This window comes from Lissotriton helveticus, chromosome 2_1, assembly GCF_964261635.1.
Source record: "Lissotriton helveticus chromosome 2_1, aLisHel1.1, whole genome shotgun sequence".
Taxonomy (NCBI): Eukaryota; Metazoa; Chordata; class Amphibia; order Caudata; family Salamandridae; genus Lissotriton; species Lissotriton helveticus.
In genome coordinates this window covers 358,504,420-358,518,787 of record NC_136059.1, presented here as the reverse complement: position 1 = coordinate 358,518,787, position 14,368 = coordinate 358,504,420, and the positions used below count along the sequence as shown (strand labels likewise).

The 14,368-nt window shown below is 45.2% G+C and overlaps 1 protein-coding gene across 4 annotated transcripts in view; it reads left to right on the top strand.

The window, feature by feature from the left end:
- Positions 1-14,368, top strand: part of CPLANE1 (ciliogenesis and planar polarity effector complex subunit 1) — a 2,766,109-nt gene that overhangs the window by 1,214,377 nt on the left and 1,537,364 nt on the right. For all 4 annotated transcript variants that reach the window (XM_078674971.1, XM_078674972.1, XM_078674970.1 and 1 more), the window contains exons 26-27: positions 8,776-9,718; positions 11,413-11,576. In XM_078674971.1, the coding sequence (XP_078531097.1) occupies positions 8,776-9,718; positions 11,413-11,576 (1,107 nt within the window). The remainder of the gene's footprint in view (positions 1-8,775; positions 9,719-11,412; positions 11,577-14,368) is intronic.

Genomic DNA, 14,368 nt, shown 5'->3' with positions numbered 1-14,368 from the left:
GCAGCCTAGCCGGGTAGAGTAATGCGTAGTCACACCATCCCAAGAGAATTATTATTTTTTTAAACAAATGTTTCTGTATACGCATAGGTCTTAAATGTTTATGTAAAGCAGTATATCAAGAATGTGAATAGAATACTATATTCTTACCAATAGAATGGTGTAACAAACCGTTAACTAGTTCAGTTGTGATTTGTCACGATAGGAATATAAAAATATTAAAATCATGTTCTGATTTTTTACAGAATTTTGATGGTATAAGTCCTGATGAAGACATAATTTATATGTCGAAACGCGTCGACCGGATGCCATCTAACCTCTTTTTAAATTTTCATTTGTGAACACATATGTATCATTATATGGTTATTTTTATCAATTATGAGCAATGTATTGAATTTTAACTGTTTCTTTTTAATCCAATTAAAAATATGTATTTTTTCTAAACTGAACTAGTTTGTTTGTTTAATCTATTGTGTTAACTTTCGTACTGTATGCCTGGGATTGTTATTTGTCACATAGTCAATTTGTAGGGCCCGAAGTTTCGCTTTAACGTCCAGAAACTTGCGTCGCTCCTCCTGGACCACGGGTGTGAAGTCAGGATAAATTGTGAATTCGTTACCATCACACACTAGTTTTTTGGAAGATCGAGCTGCTCGTAAAGCTGCATCTCTGTCCCTGTAGTTTAGCAGCCGAGCTATGATGGGTCTTGGTTTCATGCCCGGCTTGGGCACCGGTCCCAGGGATCTGTGTGCCCTCTCCACTATGAACTGGGGGGAGAATGCTTCCGACCCCACTGCTGTCCTCAACAGGTGCTCCACATATTCCTCCATTCTACCCACATTGGTGGATTCCGGAATTCCAACGACGCGTATATTATTACGCCGGCTTCTCGCTTCTAAGTCCTCGTTCTTAGCCGCTATGGTGCGCAATAAGTTATCCATTCGAGCTAGACGTGTCGTATGTTGCCCGGAGGTGTCCTCGACGTCTGACACTCGTTGTTCCACTTCCGTCAGCCTCCCCTCATGGACCTCCAATTTGTGGACTACAGCATCCATACGAGACGACATCCTGTCCACCTTGTCCACGATGGTCGCGAAGCCCTGGCGCATTTCACGAAGAAGTTCCTGGGTATCCGTGGAGGTGGTCGCCTGGTTATCAGAGGGATTGTTGGCCTCCATTTGTTTCTGAGAGTCCGGGCTGTTGCGATTCGGTTTTTTGGCTGCATCAAACGTAAGCTTCGGTTGCCGCGTGTCAGGTCGTCCCATCCTAGCAGCTCAGCAAGGGCAGGGGAATCCGTGAGTCGGATGACAGCAAAAGTCGCACCGTCTAGACAATCCCGCTGGTCGGCAGATCAGGTCGTGGAGCCCCTACTCACCAGCCGCCCTCCGATATGCTGCAACACCTGCGCATGTGGTAAGGAAGAGGGGGCCACAGGCAGCAGATATATGTTGGCGATGGTCGTTGTTCTAGGACACAACACGCTCCCCAGGCGTAAAATTCAGCAGTCTTCTGGGAGCACAACGGTGCAGCCGTCCCTCTGTGCGACACTCAGGAGCCGGACACAACAATAAAAGAAGTTAGCCGTCGCAGGACAGGTGGAAGTCGTGCAGGAGTACGTGCCAGGCAGGAGTAATAAGCAGTTGTTTGGAGGTGCGGGCCCAGAGTGTCAGGGAGTGTGGGAGTAGCACCGCCACTATGTGCTACGACCAAGCATGCCCCAAGCACACACGTTGTAGAGGGTGAAAGTCAGCACTCTCAGAGCAATCCGTGAGGTGCGCGTAAGTTCTTTACAATGCCAGGGCGGGGGGGTTATGGCGTAGCAGGATGTTCCAGCCCCGGACCCCAGCCAGCAGTCCTCGCACCCCAATGTTCCCACGCAGGACAAGGAAGTGGCGCAATGGCCGGAGCGGTGGTTATGTCCGCCGGCGGTGATGGTTCTGGGAGAGGCCAGTCACATGCGTCGCAGACGCCCAGCGGGGGTGGCCTCGCAGCAAGAGTCGAGAAAGTCGGGGCTCCAGAGGGCCCGGCTGTAGCAGGATATCCACCTAGACCTAGCCGGCAGCCCCGGGGGGGAGATGGCAGGGGCGAGAGTCGTGCTCCACAGAGACGCGCCGCGCTGGGGTCCGCAGAAACAGGCAGAGAGTCTGCAGCCGCCTCCTGGGAGCAAGAGGGACAGGACGTTACCTGCTCTACCGGCAGCGCGCCTCCGCGAATGGAAAACCGGGTCCGCCGCCCTCCTCTGCCGAGCCTCCGCGGTCCTCCGGCGTTTTCGCGCCTTTCAGGGCCTAGTTGGCGCCCACAGAGCCCCGGCCTCGCGTCGCCAGGCAAGCCGTCCGAGTGCGCTGGTGTCTCCGGCGGTAATCCCCGCCGCACGTCAAGACGGCTCTACCGGCGGCATGCAATGTCCGATCCGCTCCAAACTTGCACCGGAGCCTCCGCTGATGTCTCTGAGCAGGCGAGGGCAGTTTAAGCCTGATTGGACGCCGATAAAAGGATCAATTTAAGGATATCGGTCGTCAGGATGTGGGAGCCTTACAAGGAGGCTTCCATTCACCAGTGCGCCACCTAGCGCCCTTCTACCAAGTGGTGTTTAAGAGAGTCATAAGATGCTTTCAGGACTCTGATATAATACTTAATTAGGTCCCCCTGGAGGGTCAGTTTGGGTCTGCTGAGCCCTAATTCCAGCTGTAGCCTGTTTTTCCTTGCATACCTGGGTGTTTGCAGCACGATTTTGTGGGTTTTGACCTGCGCTGCTGATATGAGTTTATCTAAATCTCCTGGGAATGCCAGATGACCATAGTTGATGGCCCGGATTAGTTTTGCCCTGAGGACCTTCAACATGGGCTCCGCTGTGGGGTTAGTCAAGCGTTGACTTAGGCATCTCATAGATAAGATTACACTCTTGGTTTGGCAATTAGATGTTTTGTATGAGTTGCAGATATTGCCCTCTCATGTAGCCAAACCCCAAGATAATTATAGGCTGTGGTGGTGTCAATTTGGAGGTCTCCCAAGGTCCAGTGTGCATGTTTTTTGTGAGGATATCTGCCGAATACTATTATCTTTGTTTTGCTCTGGTTAACAGTCAGGTGGTTTTCCTTATTGTACTTCCTCAGCTCTTTTAATGCTCTTTGGAGACCCACCCTTGTGTGATCCATCACTACTGTGTCGTCTGCGTACTGAAGAAGTGCCAGTCTCGCCATGCCCAGTTTAGGTGGAACTAGACTTGCCTCTTTCATAGCTTCCCCCATGTCGGCTGTATAGAGATTGAATAATAGGGAAGCCAAGATCAATCAATCAATCAATCAAGGAATTTGTAGAGCGCGCTACTCACCCGTTAGGGTCTCAAGGCGCTGGGGGTTGGGGTGGTTGCTACTGCTCGAACAGCCAGGTCTTGAGTTGTTTCCTGAAGGCGAGGTGGTCCTCTGTCAGCCGGAGGTGGGTGGGGAGGGAGTTCCAGGCCTTGGCTGCCAGGTAGGAGAAGGATCTTCCTCCGGCGGTGGCTTTGCGGATGCGTGGGACGGTGGCTAGGGCAAGGCTGGCGGAGCGGAGCTGGCGGGTTGGTGTGTGGAAGGCGAGGCAGTTGTTGAGGTACATGGGGCCCGCGTCGTGGAGAGCCTTGTGTGCGTGGGTGAGGAGTCGGAATGTGATTCTCTTGCTGTCGGGGAGCCAGTGCAGATTCTTCAGATGGGCGGAGATGTGGCTGTGGCGAGGGATGTCCAGGATGAGTCTTGCTGAGGCATTCTGTATGCTCTGTAGTCGTTTCTGGAGCTTGACTGTGGTTCCGGCGTAGAGGGTGTTTCGTTAGTCTAGGCGGCTGGTGACGAGGGCCTGGGTGACAGTCTTCCTGGTTGCGGTGGGGATCCATCGGAAGATTTTTCGGAGCATGTGCAGGGTGTTGAAGCAGGATGAAGAGACGGCGTTGACTTGCCTGGTCATCGTGAGGGAGGAGTCCAGGATGAATACCAGGTTGCGGGCGTGGTCTGTGGGTTTGGGGGCGGTGCCCAGGGCAGGAGGCCACCAGGAGTCGTTCCAGGCCGAGGGGGACGGTCCCAGGATAAGGACTTCCGTCTTGTCTGAGTTCAGTTTCAGGCGGCTGAGCTTCATCCATTCAGCGACGTCCTTCATTCCTTCCTGGAGGCTGGCTCTGGCGGTGTCCGGGTCGTTGGTGAGGGAGAGGATCAGTTGTGTGTCGTCGGCGTAGGAGATGATGTTGAGGTTGCGTTTGCGTGCGATGGCCGCAAGGGGGTTCATGTAGACGTTGAAGAGGGTGGGGATGAGCGAGGATCCTTGTGGGACGCCGCAGATGACTTCGGTAGGCGTGGACCGGAACGGGGGGAGGCGGACTCTCTGGGTTCTGCCGGCGAAGCCCTGCTTCAGTCCGTTGTTGGTTTCCACTCTTGCTGATAACGCTGTGGGGCTTATCTTGACTTGTACCCAGGTCCCCTCATAAAGAGATATAATGGCTTTCAGTAGCTTTGTTGGAACTCCCCAGCCTGACAGTTTTCCCCAGAGTTTGCCTCTATCGACTCTGTCAAAGGCTGTGCTGTAGTCGATAAAGCAGCAAAACAGTGGCAGACGCATGTCTATCATCGCTCGTTTTGAAAGATAGGCCAGGGCCATGATGTTATCTGTAGTTGCACTGTTAGCCCTGAAGCCGGTCTGATAGAATGGTAGTATTTTGTTGTTATTAGCCCAGTTCTCTCATTCTCTCAATAATAATTTGGCATAGGATTTGGCTTCTACGTCCAGCAGGGCCACTAACCTGTAGTTGGCGGGGTTTGAGTGGTCACCTTTCTTGTGAATAGGAAAAATAATTGATCCTTTCCATGTTTGTGGGATTGTTGCCGTTAAGTATGCAAAATTGTATATAGGGGTGAGGATTGAGGTGAAGAGTGGCTGCGCTGTTTTGAATGCGCAGCCTATATAATCTTCTGAGTCCATATGTCCCCTCCCGCCAATTAAGATCTAGTGGGATGGGGCAGGTTACTGTCCCTAGAGTCAGGACGGTAAGGATGGGCGGGCGCTCCTTCAGGTTTGTGGCGGCACAGCAATGGAATAGGCTCCCATGGTGGCTTCGGATGGAGACGTCGGAGGGGACCTTTCGTAAAAAGCTGAAAACTTTCCTTTTCCCAAATGAGTAGCTTTCTGGTGTTGCACTCCAATTGGGAGGTGACCTGAGAATGATGTCTATATGATTAATGTGCCGCAGCGCGGGGACAAACTAGTATAGGGTAACCAAGCGCTATACAAATGTCATTATCATCATCATCATCATGCCAGGGCTGGGATGCCATTTGGGCCTGGCGCCCCATCATTCCTCATTTTCCTTATCTCCCTTATAATTTCAGTTTCTTTGAAGCCATTGCCCTCAGGTGTCATTGTTCCAGCTTCATCTGTGTGCTCGGGGAGAGTGTCTATGTCAGTGCTTGTTTCCCAGGTGTTCTTAAGATGGGCTTGCTCTGAGGTTGATGTTTCTTTCGTATATAAGCCCCTTACATACACTTCCCATTCATTGCTTGCAATGTTATTTGTCTTGCCTCTGGGCTAAGAGCTCAGGCGGTTTATATACCTCCATAATTTGGCATTGTTCTTTTCCTTTAACAAGGCAAATACTGTGAGCCATTTTTGTTCCATTTCTTTCCTCTTGTGCTCGCCTACTTCCCTCCTGTAGGTGGCTCTCAGTGCACTTATGGAGGCCCCCTCTTCCAATGAGCCTCTGTTTTTCCTTTTTCTAAGTGCCTTGTTTAGAGCACCTTTGCGTTGGCTCAAGCTCCTCAATATCTGTAGGTTCTTTAAGAAAGGGGCCTTGTGGGAAGGTCTGTTTTTGCCTTGTTCTTTGCCCAGCTTCCGCCACAGGTCACCTGTTCGTGCTTCCCAGTGCCCAATCGTCTCTTGGTTGGTCTCCCACGGTCCTCTAGCTTCCCACGTTGCTGCCCACTCCTGCATTTTCCTTTATAGTTTGATTGACCATTTTATTCTTTTAATGGCTCTAAAATGTTCCTCCCCTGTGGTTTCTCCCACCATGCTGCTGTGTGTATGAATGTGTGATTTGTAGGTGTGGCTGTGGCTGTGGCTGTGGCTGTGGCTGTGGCTGTGGCTGTGGCTGTGGCTGTGTGTGTGTGTGTGTGTGTGTGTGTGTGTGTGTGTGTGTGTGTGTGTGTGTGTGTGTGTGTGTGTGTGTGTGTGTGTGTGTGTGTGTGTGTGTGTGTGTGTGTGTGTGTGGCGCTCTGTGTGTGTGTGTGGCTCTGTGTGTGTGTGTGGCTCTGTGTGTGTGTGTGGCTGGCTCTGTGTGTGTGTGTGTGTGTGGCTGGCTCTGTGTGTGTGTGTGTGTGTGTGTGTGTTGCTCTGTGTGTGTGTGTGTCTGGCTCTGTGTGTGTGGCTGGCTCTGTGTGTGTGTGGCTCTGTGTGTGTGTGGCTCTGTCTGTGTGTGTGTGTGTGTGGCTCTGTGTGTGTGGATGCAAATGCAATAGGTCTCGCATTTGCGAGAGATTAAGCTATTGGCATTGTAAATGACAATGCCATTTATGTATCTGTTTTCAAAACCAACACTTACATAAAAATGTTGTCATTTACAATGCCAATAGCTATAACTTTTGCAAAGGCGAGACTGTTCCATTGTAAATGCTTGTTATAGGTACTATGAGCTTCAAAATGCCACGATTTGGCAACAGGGCCACTAGACCTTAACCCAGGAACTTTCTGCTTGCTTGCAGTTGAGCTTCAGTTCCTGAAGCCTATTATTGAACCAGGCTGCAGAAGGATGTTTCCTCTCCCTGAAATATATTTAAAGAGGAGCAATGTTATGAAGAGACAATGTGATCCAGGTAGAGAGCTGGTTAGGTTCTATATTGAAGTTTTTTTGTTAGTTCAGAGGGAGTGGAGGTTCTACAATAAATTTAGATTCTATTGTAGTAACAATGGTTCCAGACAAAACTTGGGGATGAAAATGCTGTTTAAAAGTAGAGTTAACTGAATAGTGAAATGATCAGACCTAGGTACGATAGGAAAAGCACTGATGATAACCTCAGCATCAGGTGTATATTCCTATGATCAGTTATCTGCCCTACAACATGGATACGGCCAAATGCCAATTAGGTCAGATTAACAATTAAACAAGCCTCTAAGACATTGGCCACTTCAGGAATGTCCATCATATCCTCCCATATGTTAAAATCCCACAGAAGGATTAAATATGACAGTTTAAGTACATAAGGAGCAATAATTGTAGTCCAGAAGAGTGAACGTAGAAGTCTGCACAGAAGGTCGCTAAATCAGGCCGAAAGTGACTGATTGTTAAGACGATTTGCTAGCCTGTGATATTAGCATTTTGGACTGTGTAAGCAAAGAAGCATGAATTGGAGATATGTTAATAATACCTAATTTTCTTTCAGCGCAATTCTGGAGTTGTTGCAGGTGTTTGGTGTTGCTTGAGCAGCAGCGTAATGAAACTAAGTTTCTGGTTTATAAACTTTAATGAGAAGATCAATAAGCAAGTCATGCAGCTAAAGTTCTTTGTAAGGCGGTTGAGATGAACAATTGTACAAGCTAAGGACCTATAGAGAAAAGTGACTGACTAAACCTTAGGACTGAACTTCATCTTATCGAGCTTATGCACCTAAGATTGATAGCATGAACTGTCTGAGATGTTTTAAGAAAAGAAGGGATTTCATAAACATGATATAGAGTTTACCGCAGTGACATCGGTAGTAACACTAATACAAGCATTGGGTTGGCCCTTTTCACCTAAATCTAGGTTTACATGCTTGAGAATATCGAATAACTGGATTTATCAAGATATTATTGAATACTGGTAATACTTGGAATTGTTATTGATTGGAAGATGAGGGGTCACCGAATCCTTTGTATAGGAAAGAACAGAGTCAAAGTAATGGAACGGGAAGGGACAGTTGGCAAAATAACGTTTGGAGGTAAAAATAGGTATATAATTTCAATAAACATCAACTATTACTAATTTAAAGTCAATGTGTTACCAGAGATTTCGGTGGTATTCTTTTTTCTATGTTTAATTAATTTTTTTTTTTTTTAACAAGAAGGCCTTATATACTTGTAGCCATTTCAATGACTTCCTAAATTGCCTTATATTGGAGCCACCCTTGAGTTTAAAGAGGGGAGGTACAGGGTAAAGAAGTTCCTTAGAACATTTATGGCCACAATGCAAACTGAATCGCTTTGATGGATGTATTGCATGTCTAGAGGTATCAGAAACGGTGTGATTGTTTTTGATTTTTTTTTTTGGAGTGAGGTGGTTGATTTAGAGAAGAAATCTCCACAGAAGAAGTCCTTGCCCTGCAAAGTTGTAATCTAATGCCCAGGGTACTAATGCTGTATTTTGTTACTGAGGAATGTTGTGGCCTTCTCATGCATCCCTTTCTGATGGGTGTTGGGCAGGAAATGTGACTCAAAGTTGCAGTAATGTTCTTGAAATACTTGGAGCAATCAACATACAATGGCATAGTGATATAGAGCAGTTGGCTTCAGAGTTAGACGCCAGCACGATACATGCATAAGGTAGTTTCTTCCGTCCACCTGTTGGGAATGCATGAGAAATTGTGCTATTCTTAAAGATTTTTAATTACCGTGTTTGTATACATCTCTATCAATACCACACAATCATTTGTTTGCCACTCTTGCATTTGTGTAAAGTAAAGAACTGTGGTGCTGATATTTCCAGCTGATTTGTCATGTCCTCCAAAGTCTTTTTTCTCAAATGAAAGAGGGTGAATAGACCTAAACACTTACCTTTTATTTTACTTTCAGGATAGAAATGGCAGTTACGGAGAATGTACGTTACAACAATGACACTTTATATAGGAAAAAAGACATTTCTGCCAAACCCAAGACTGCTAAGAAAGAACCAAAAGAGAATGCATCCAGCCATACTGTGCTGCCTTCTGTGGGCACGTGGGAGTTCGAACGAGATGATGATGAGTACATTGCTTTTCTAGATCTCTTTTTGAGTTACCTGCTAGAAAGAGATTTGATTAATTACACCGATCCCTGCATTCCTTTCTTAACAAGTTTTTCCGAACACCTCCGTGAATTCGAGCTGAACTCTCTGCTTTTCGATATACACACAACGCTGAAACGCCGCCACGGGAGCAGCAAACATTGCAGTGTTTTTCGAGCCGGTTACAGCTACACTTTCTCTCCAGAGGCTGTAGAACAACCAGAGAACTCAGACCCTCCATGTCACGAAAAGAGAAACGGTTTCCATAGTCTGCCATCTAATCCCACCTCGTTAATATTTCTACCAGCCTCAAAGCCCTCTCGAAATAACTATTTTTATGAAGATAATAAAGGAAAGATGGGAAAAAAAGGTTTGTTTGGGTTAAATCTGCGAACTGCTCTTCAAGAGGACCACCAAGAAGTTTCATCAGCTTGCTTAAAGGAGCCTCATCACAGTACAGAAACTCCTGTATTTATGAACTCTTTCAAAATAATTCATTTTGAATCTGTATTGCCAAGAGAAGAACTCCTGGCCGACTTGAAAACTAAATTTGGGAGTATTTCAAGATTGTTGGAATGGATGATCAGGTGGTCAGACAAGCAACTGCTGTGCGGCTCCAACAAGGAAGAGTCAGTATGTAAATACAGCACGAGAATCCGGGTCAAGACATCCGCAGCTGCCATCCTTACCGCTCTCTGGCTCTTGGAAGAGCGACACTGCACTGGAGACCGCGACAAAAATACCAACTTCAGGGTAAGCAGTTTAAAAAAAAAAAGTCTGTAGATCAAATTGTACAAAGGAGAGGTCTTCTGAAAGATCTTGTTTTTATGTGTAATTACAGCTCTTTATTGGCTTGCTGTTATATGATTGGCAATGTTTACCAGTTAATATGTTTTCTGTAGATCAAATTGTACAAAGGAGAGGTCTTCTGAAAGATCTTGTTTTTATGTGTAATTACAGCTCTTTATTGGCTTGCTGTTATATGATTGGCAATGTTTACCAGTCAATATGTTTTCTGTAGATCAAATTGTACAAAGGAGAGGTCTTCTGAAAGATCTTGTTTTTATGTGTAATTACAGCTCTTTATTGGCTTGCTGTTATATGATTGGCAATGTTTACCAGTTAATATGTTTTGCGTCGCATGCTTTGTAATGGCCAGAAATATTGTCTTCGCAGTGAAAAAATATTTTGCTGTTACTAAAATTGAATGTTAATATATTCCTTAATATCTTAAATTTATTCGACCAAAGGCCATAAAAAAAGAGAAGTGCATCAACTCTTATGCCACAAAATGAAATGCACAGATTATTTTATGAACCTTATACAGAGTAAACATGTTGTGACAATGTAAGAGAGCGAAATGTTTGCAGGCATTCTTGAAACCTACTGACTCACATTAGTAAAGGAAAATATAATATATAAAAACGCTCAGAGGCTACATGGTGTGCTTCGGGGGGAGGTTGGAGTTATTGGAAGTGGTAGCTGTGGGAACCACTGGTATCAGGACTGTATATCTGCAGACTATGCTGATGGAAATGTAAAAGTGATAAAATGTCTTTTGGCCAATTGGCAGCTAAAATCAAATCAAAATCATGTGAATAAAATGTAACTTAGACATAGTAGAGGGTGACATTGTTCTTAGTTTTTGCATGTTTCTGCTGGATACGTTTATCCTACAGATAACCATGTATTTCTTTGAACTTTACATACCACACTGTGGGTGCCAGGAGTGTGCCTCTTCACTGTGTTGTCAGTAGAAGTAGCCGCATACATCTACACGATGCAGAAGTGCGATCAGTGATTGACACCTTCAAGTTTTGTCGGTGCTCAGGAATGATATCTCCTAGTGTGGCTTCGCTGTAGTCTTTAACTCACAGCATCAGGTTGGAATTGAAAACGAATGCACAACGACAGTACACAAAGTGGCAGTGCTTTTGCTTTCTGCATATCAAGCTAAGATGACTATAGTGACAGTACGCCTGTCACTATTTATACACTCACGCCACTGAGCTTCCTAGTAAATACTATTCCTTCGGGACTCTTTATTTGGTGCTGTAGACTTCTTTAAAATGTTTATACGAGGAAAGGAAAAGCAAGAGACCAGGGCTTATCCAATAAGTAAATTCTGGCTCTAGTTGATGTAGTTTTTGTTTTTTCTATAGTCCTATTTTACCACATTAGAGGCTGACATTGTCCTTGTGGCACAAGAAATGGCAAGAAAACTCTCCAGTTCCACCGACTTCACGGGGGTGATGACACTTAATACCCTGCTTGACTTATTTTCCAACTTATAGGGACACCCTTTCTGAACATTCGGAATGTATTCATATTTTCTCATGCTATAATTTTTCTTAAATGTATGATATTAAACAAAACCATACTATGTTTTACTTTTTCAATACATTATTGTCTTAATATCTAAAAGTATGACATTGATTAATATTTAGATTCCAGATGCAGAATATACAATAGCTCCAGTCCTTCAGCCTGTGGAACAGCAAAACATACAGAGGGAGTCAAGTGTGGACACTGGTTATCGTGGGTCAACAGGAACACCAATAGATGCCTTGTTAGAAATTCTTCATGAAGATACTTCTGAAAGGCATTCTGAGTAAGTCTTTGTAATGATAGGATATGGTGTGATGTTTCAGTCCAGTCCAATATCTGTGCTTAGAGTACACCAACTTGAGGTAATGCTTAGGGTAAAATAGATTTTGTACATTGTACCATAATCATTAATAAACATCAAATTATCAAATGCATGTTGCACATAAAATAAAATGTAGATAGATTAATCGCATTCCAAAATAGGTCTTCACATCAGCCTTCATTCCTGTGACTTTAAATTGTGGTAGCTATGCAATGCAATTCCTTATCAAAATATATAATATAACAAGAACAGAGCAATCCCCAGGGCCCAATGGCTATGTACAACAGCAAATGGTAATGACTCCTGAGAAACTGGTTGGGACGACCTCATGTCCTGGAACAGATATCATGAGACAACTTCACCCATAGGTCCTCCCAGTCAGCTGGGCTCTGTACTTCACTGGCAGGTGGGCATTTTTCCTGAAAGATGTCTTCTCCACAGACAGTCTGTAGACCATAATCATGCATGTTCCATCTGTTGATGATGGTCCTTCTGAGCTCCACTGGTTTATAGCTCCTTCTTGGATGTTGAAAAACGTGTAGCCCTTTGTTGACCAAGGGGTTAAGTATGAATGGACAGTTCTCACCAATATGATCTTCAGCAGCCTTTCAATTGTGTAGGCTCCTACAATGTCCAAGGGGCATGATCAATGTGTGATCGAGATATGCAAGGGTCGTGGTCAACTTGGTTTCTGCGGGGCTGATTTGAGCTGGTCCGGGAGAATATGTATCAGTCCCAGGCATGCGGTCAAAGCCAAAAGGGATGCAGATCTTAGCAGGACATTATGACGGCGGTAGCGCCCATGTTGGTTTCCGCTAAAGCCTGCAGGAAGATACCGAAGAGCTCCCAAGTATACTTCCCCACCCCACCTAAACGTAAGTTATTTTTCAGGGAATGGTTTCCTGCAAGATCTTTCTAAAACGTAGGAAGGAGAAGTCCTCTTCTTCCTCATGGAAATGGTTCCACTCCCGAAACTGTATGGAGTCTCTGCATGGTTCCTAACAACAGTTTCTTCCTCATTGCCAGGCAAGAATCCTGGGTGAGGTCTTCTGGCTAACTATGCTGGATATTTTGAGGATATTTCACTCCCTTCTGGGCCATCCCCTAAGGGGGTACTCATTCCTGCTGACTTGAAGATGTAGAGCCTTTTAATGCAGGGCCTCCGCAGGTTCGAGACCAGCACCTAAGAAGAAGTTGAAGCCAGCTAAGGTGCCATCTTTCGTTCTGTCAGAGTTTACTTCAGCGCTACACCTCCTGCAAAGCCAAACTTGATGCTGATGAATGGAGTTTGCCTTGTCGTTGGGCGCTTGCGGGCTGCCATGATAGCAGGATACCTGGCGGAGTGATTTGTTCGCGTCCCGAGAGTAAAGAAGTTTAGAAATTGCGGTATCAGCATTTGAAAGTACCTTTTTGAGCAGTGCTTCCCACGAAGTGTAATAGTCTTGCTGGAGTGATTTACGTATGACAGCTTGGTACGAGGCCTGGCACCCAGATTTGTGTGGCTTAAGGCCCTGATTCAACCTGTCCTGAGGAGGCCAAGATTGGTCGGAAGGCCGAAACGCGACCGCGTCGACACATTATACAAAGAGGATCCTAATGAAATTATTGGAATTAATTTGTAATTACATTTGTTGACACAATCCTCACATTTAGGTTCAAGATTCAATAGAACCGATTGTGCTTGACTACCTCTAAGTGTACTTCCTGTAACGATTAGGAGGGCACTATGCTTTGCTTTAACTTTTTGGGTGAAAAGGAATTTCAGATTACGCATCATTTGTATGAATTCTGTTTACTTTTTTTGTCTTGTTGTATATATTTGTGTACATATGTGTGTATATATGTGTATATTGTAAATTTTAAATTTATGTGAAGTTATAGGATGAAATATTCCCCTTGATTACTATAAATAAAATATGTAATCACGTCTTCAATGATATGCGATTGTTGTCTGCCTTTATATAATATTGAATTATTGGACATTGTCCCTTGTATAGGAGAATTATTAGTCCCCTATTAGAAAAGATTTCAGATATCTATTCCTCCTTTTCCACTTTTGTTCTTTCTTGGTTCCTCATTGCCAGGCAAGAATCCTGGGCGACGTCTTCTGAAGAAGAAGTTGAAGCCAGCTAAGGTGCCATCTTTCGTTCTGTCCGAGTTTACTTCAGCGCTACACCTCCTGCAAAGCCAACCTTGATGCTGATGCATCAAGGTTGCAACAGAAGTGGTTTAGGCAAACTTTGATGATGGGTAATCCAACATGAGATAATGCGCTTGGCTACCACTTTGCCTTCGATGGCTTTGATGCTGTGCTACCCGCCTGAATGGAGGAAATTTTAATCTCCGATTCAGACACCTTGGTTAACCAATATTGGGGTATCATTCATAGATTCACATGCCTGAATCATTCCCCGTCGTCGAGATGGGAGTTCCACTGTATAATAATCAAGCCGTATTCAAATAATGCCGTAGGCTATAATGGCCGTGACTTGTAAACTATAGGTACTGGATAAAGAAAACTTCTCCAGCGCCGGAAGGGCAAAGAGGGGTTCCTGGTGGGGATACGTCCTCTCAAGTCAACTCAATGTCACTTTAAGTACCCCACTTATAGCACAAAAATGGTAGGGAAAAGAAGCTCACTGGGTGTCAGCCACTCAAATGTGGGAAAGGAAGCAATTCCTTTTTGTTAAATAACCCGCACACACTCTAGTATGTCATGCTACATCATCGGGTTCATTCTGACTCCTAAAGGT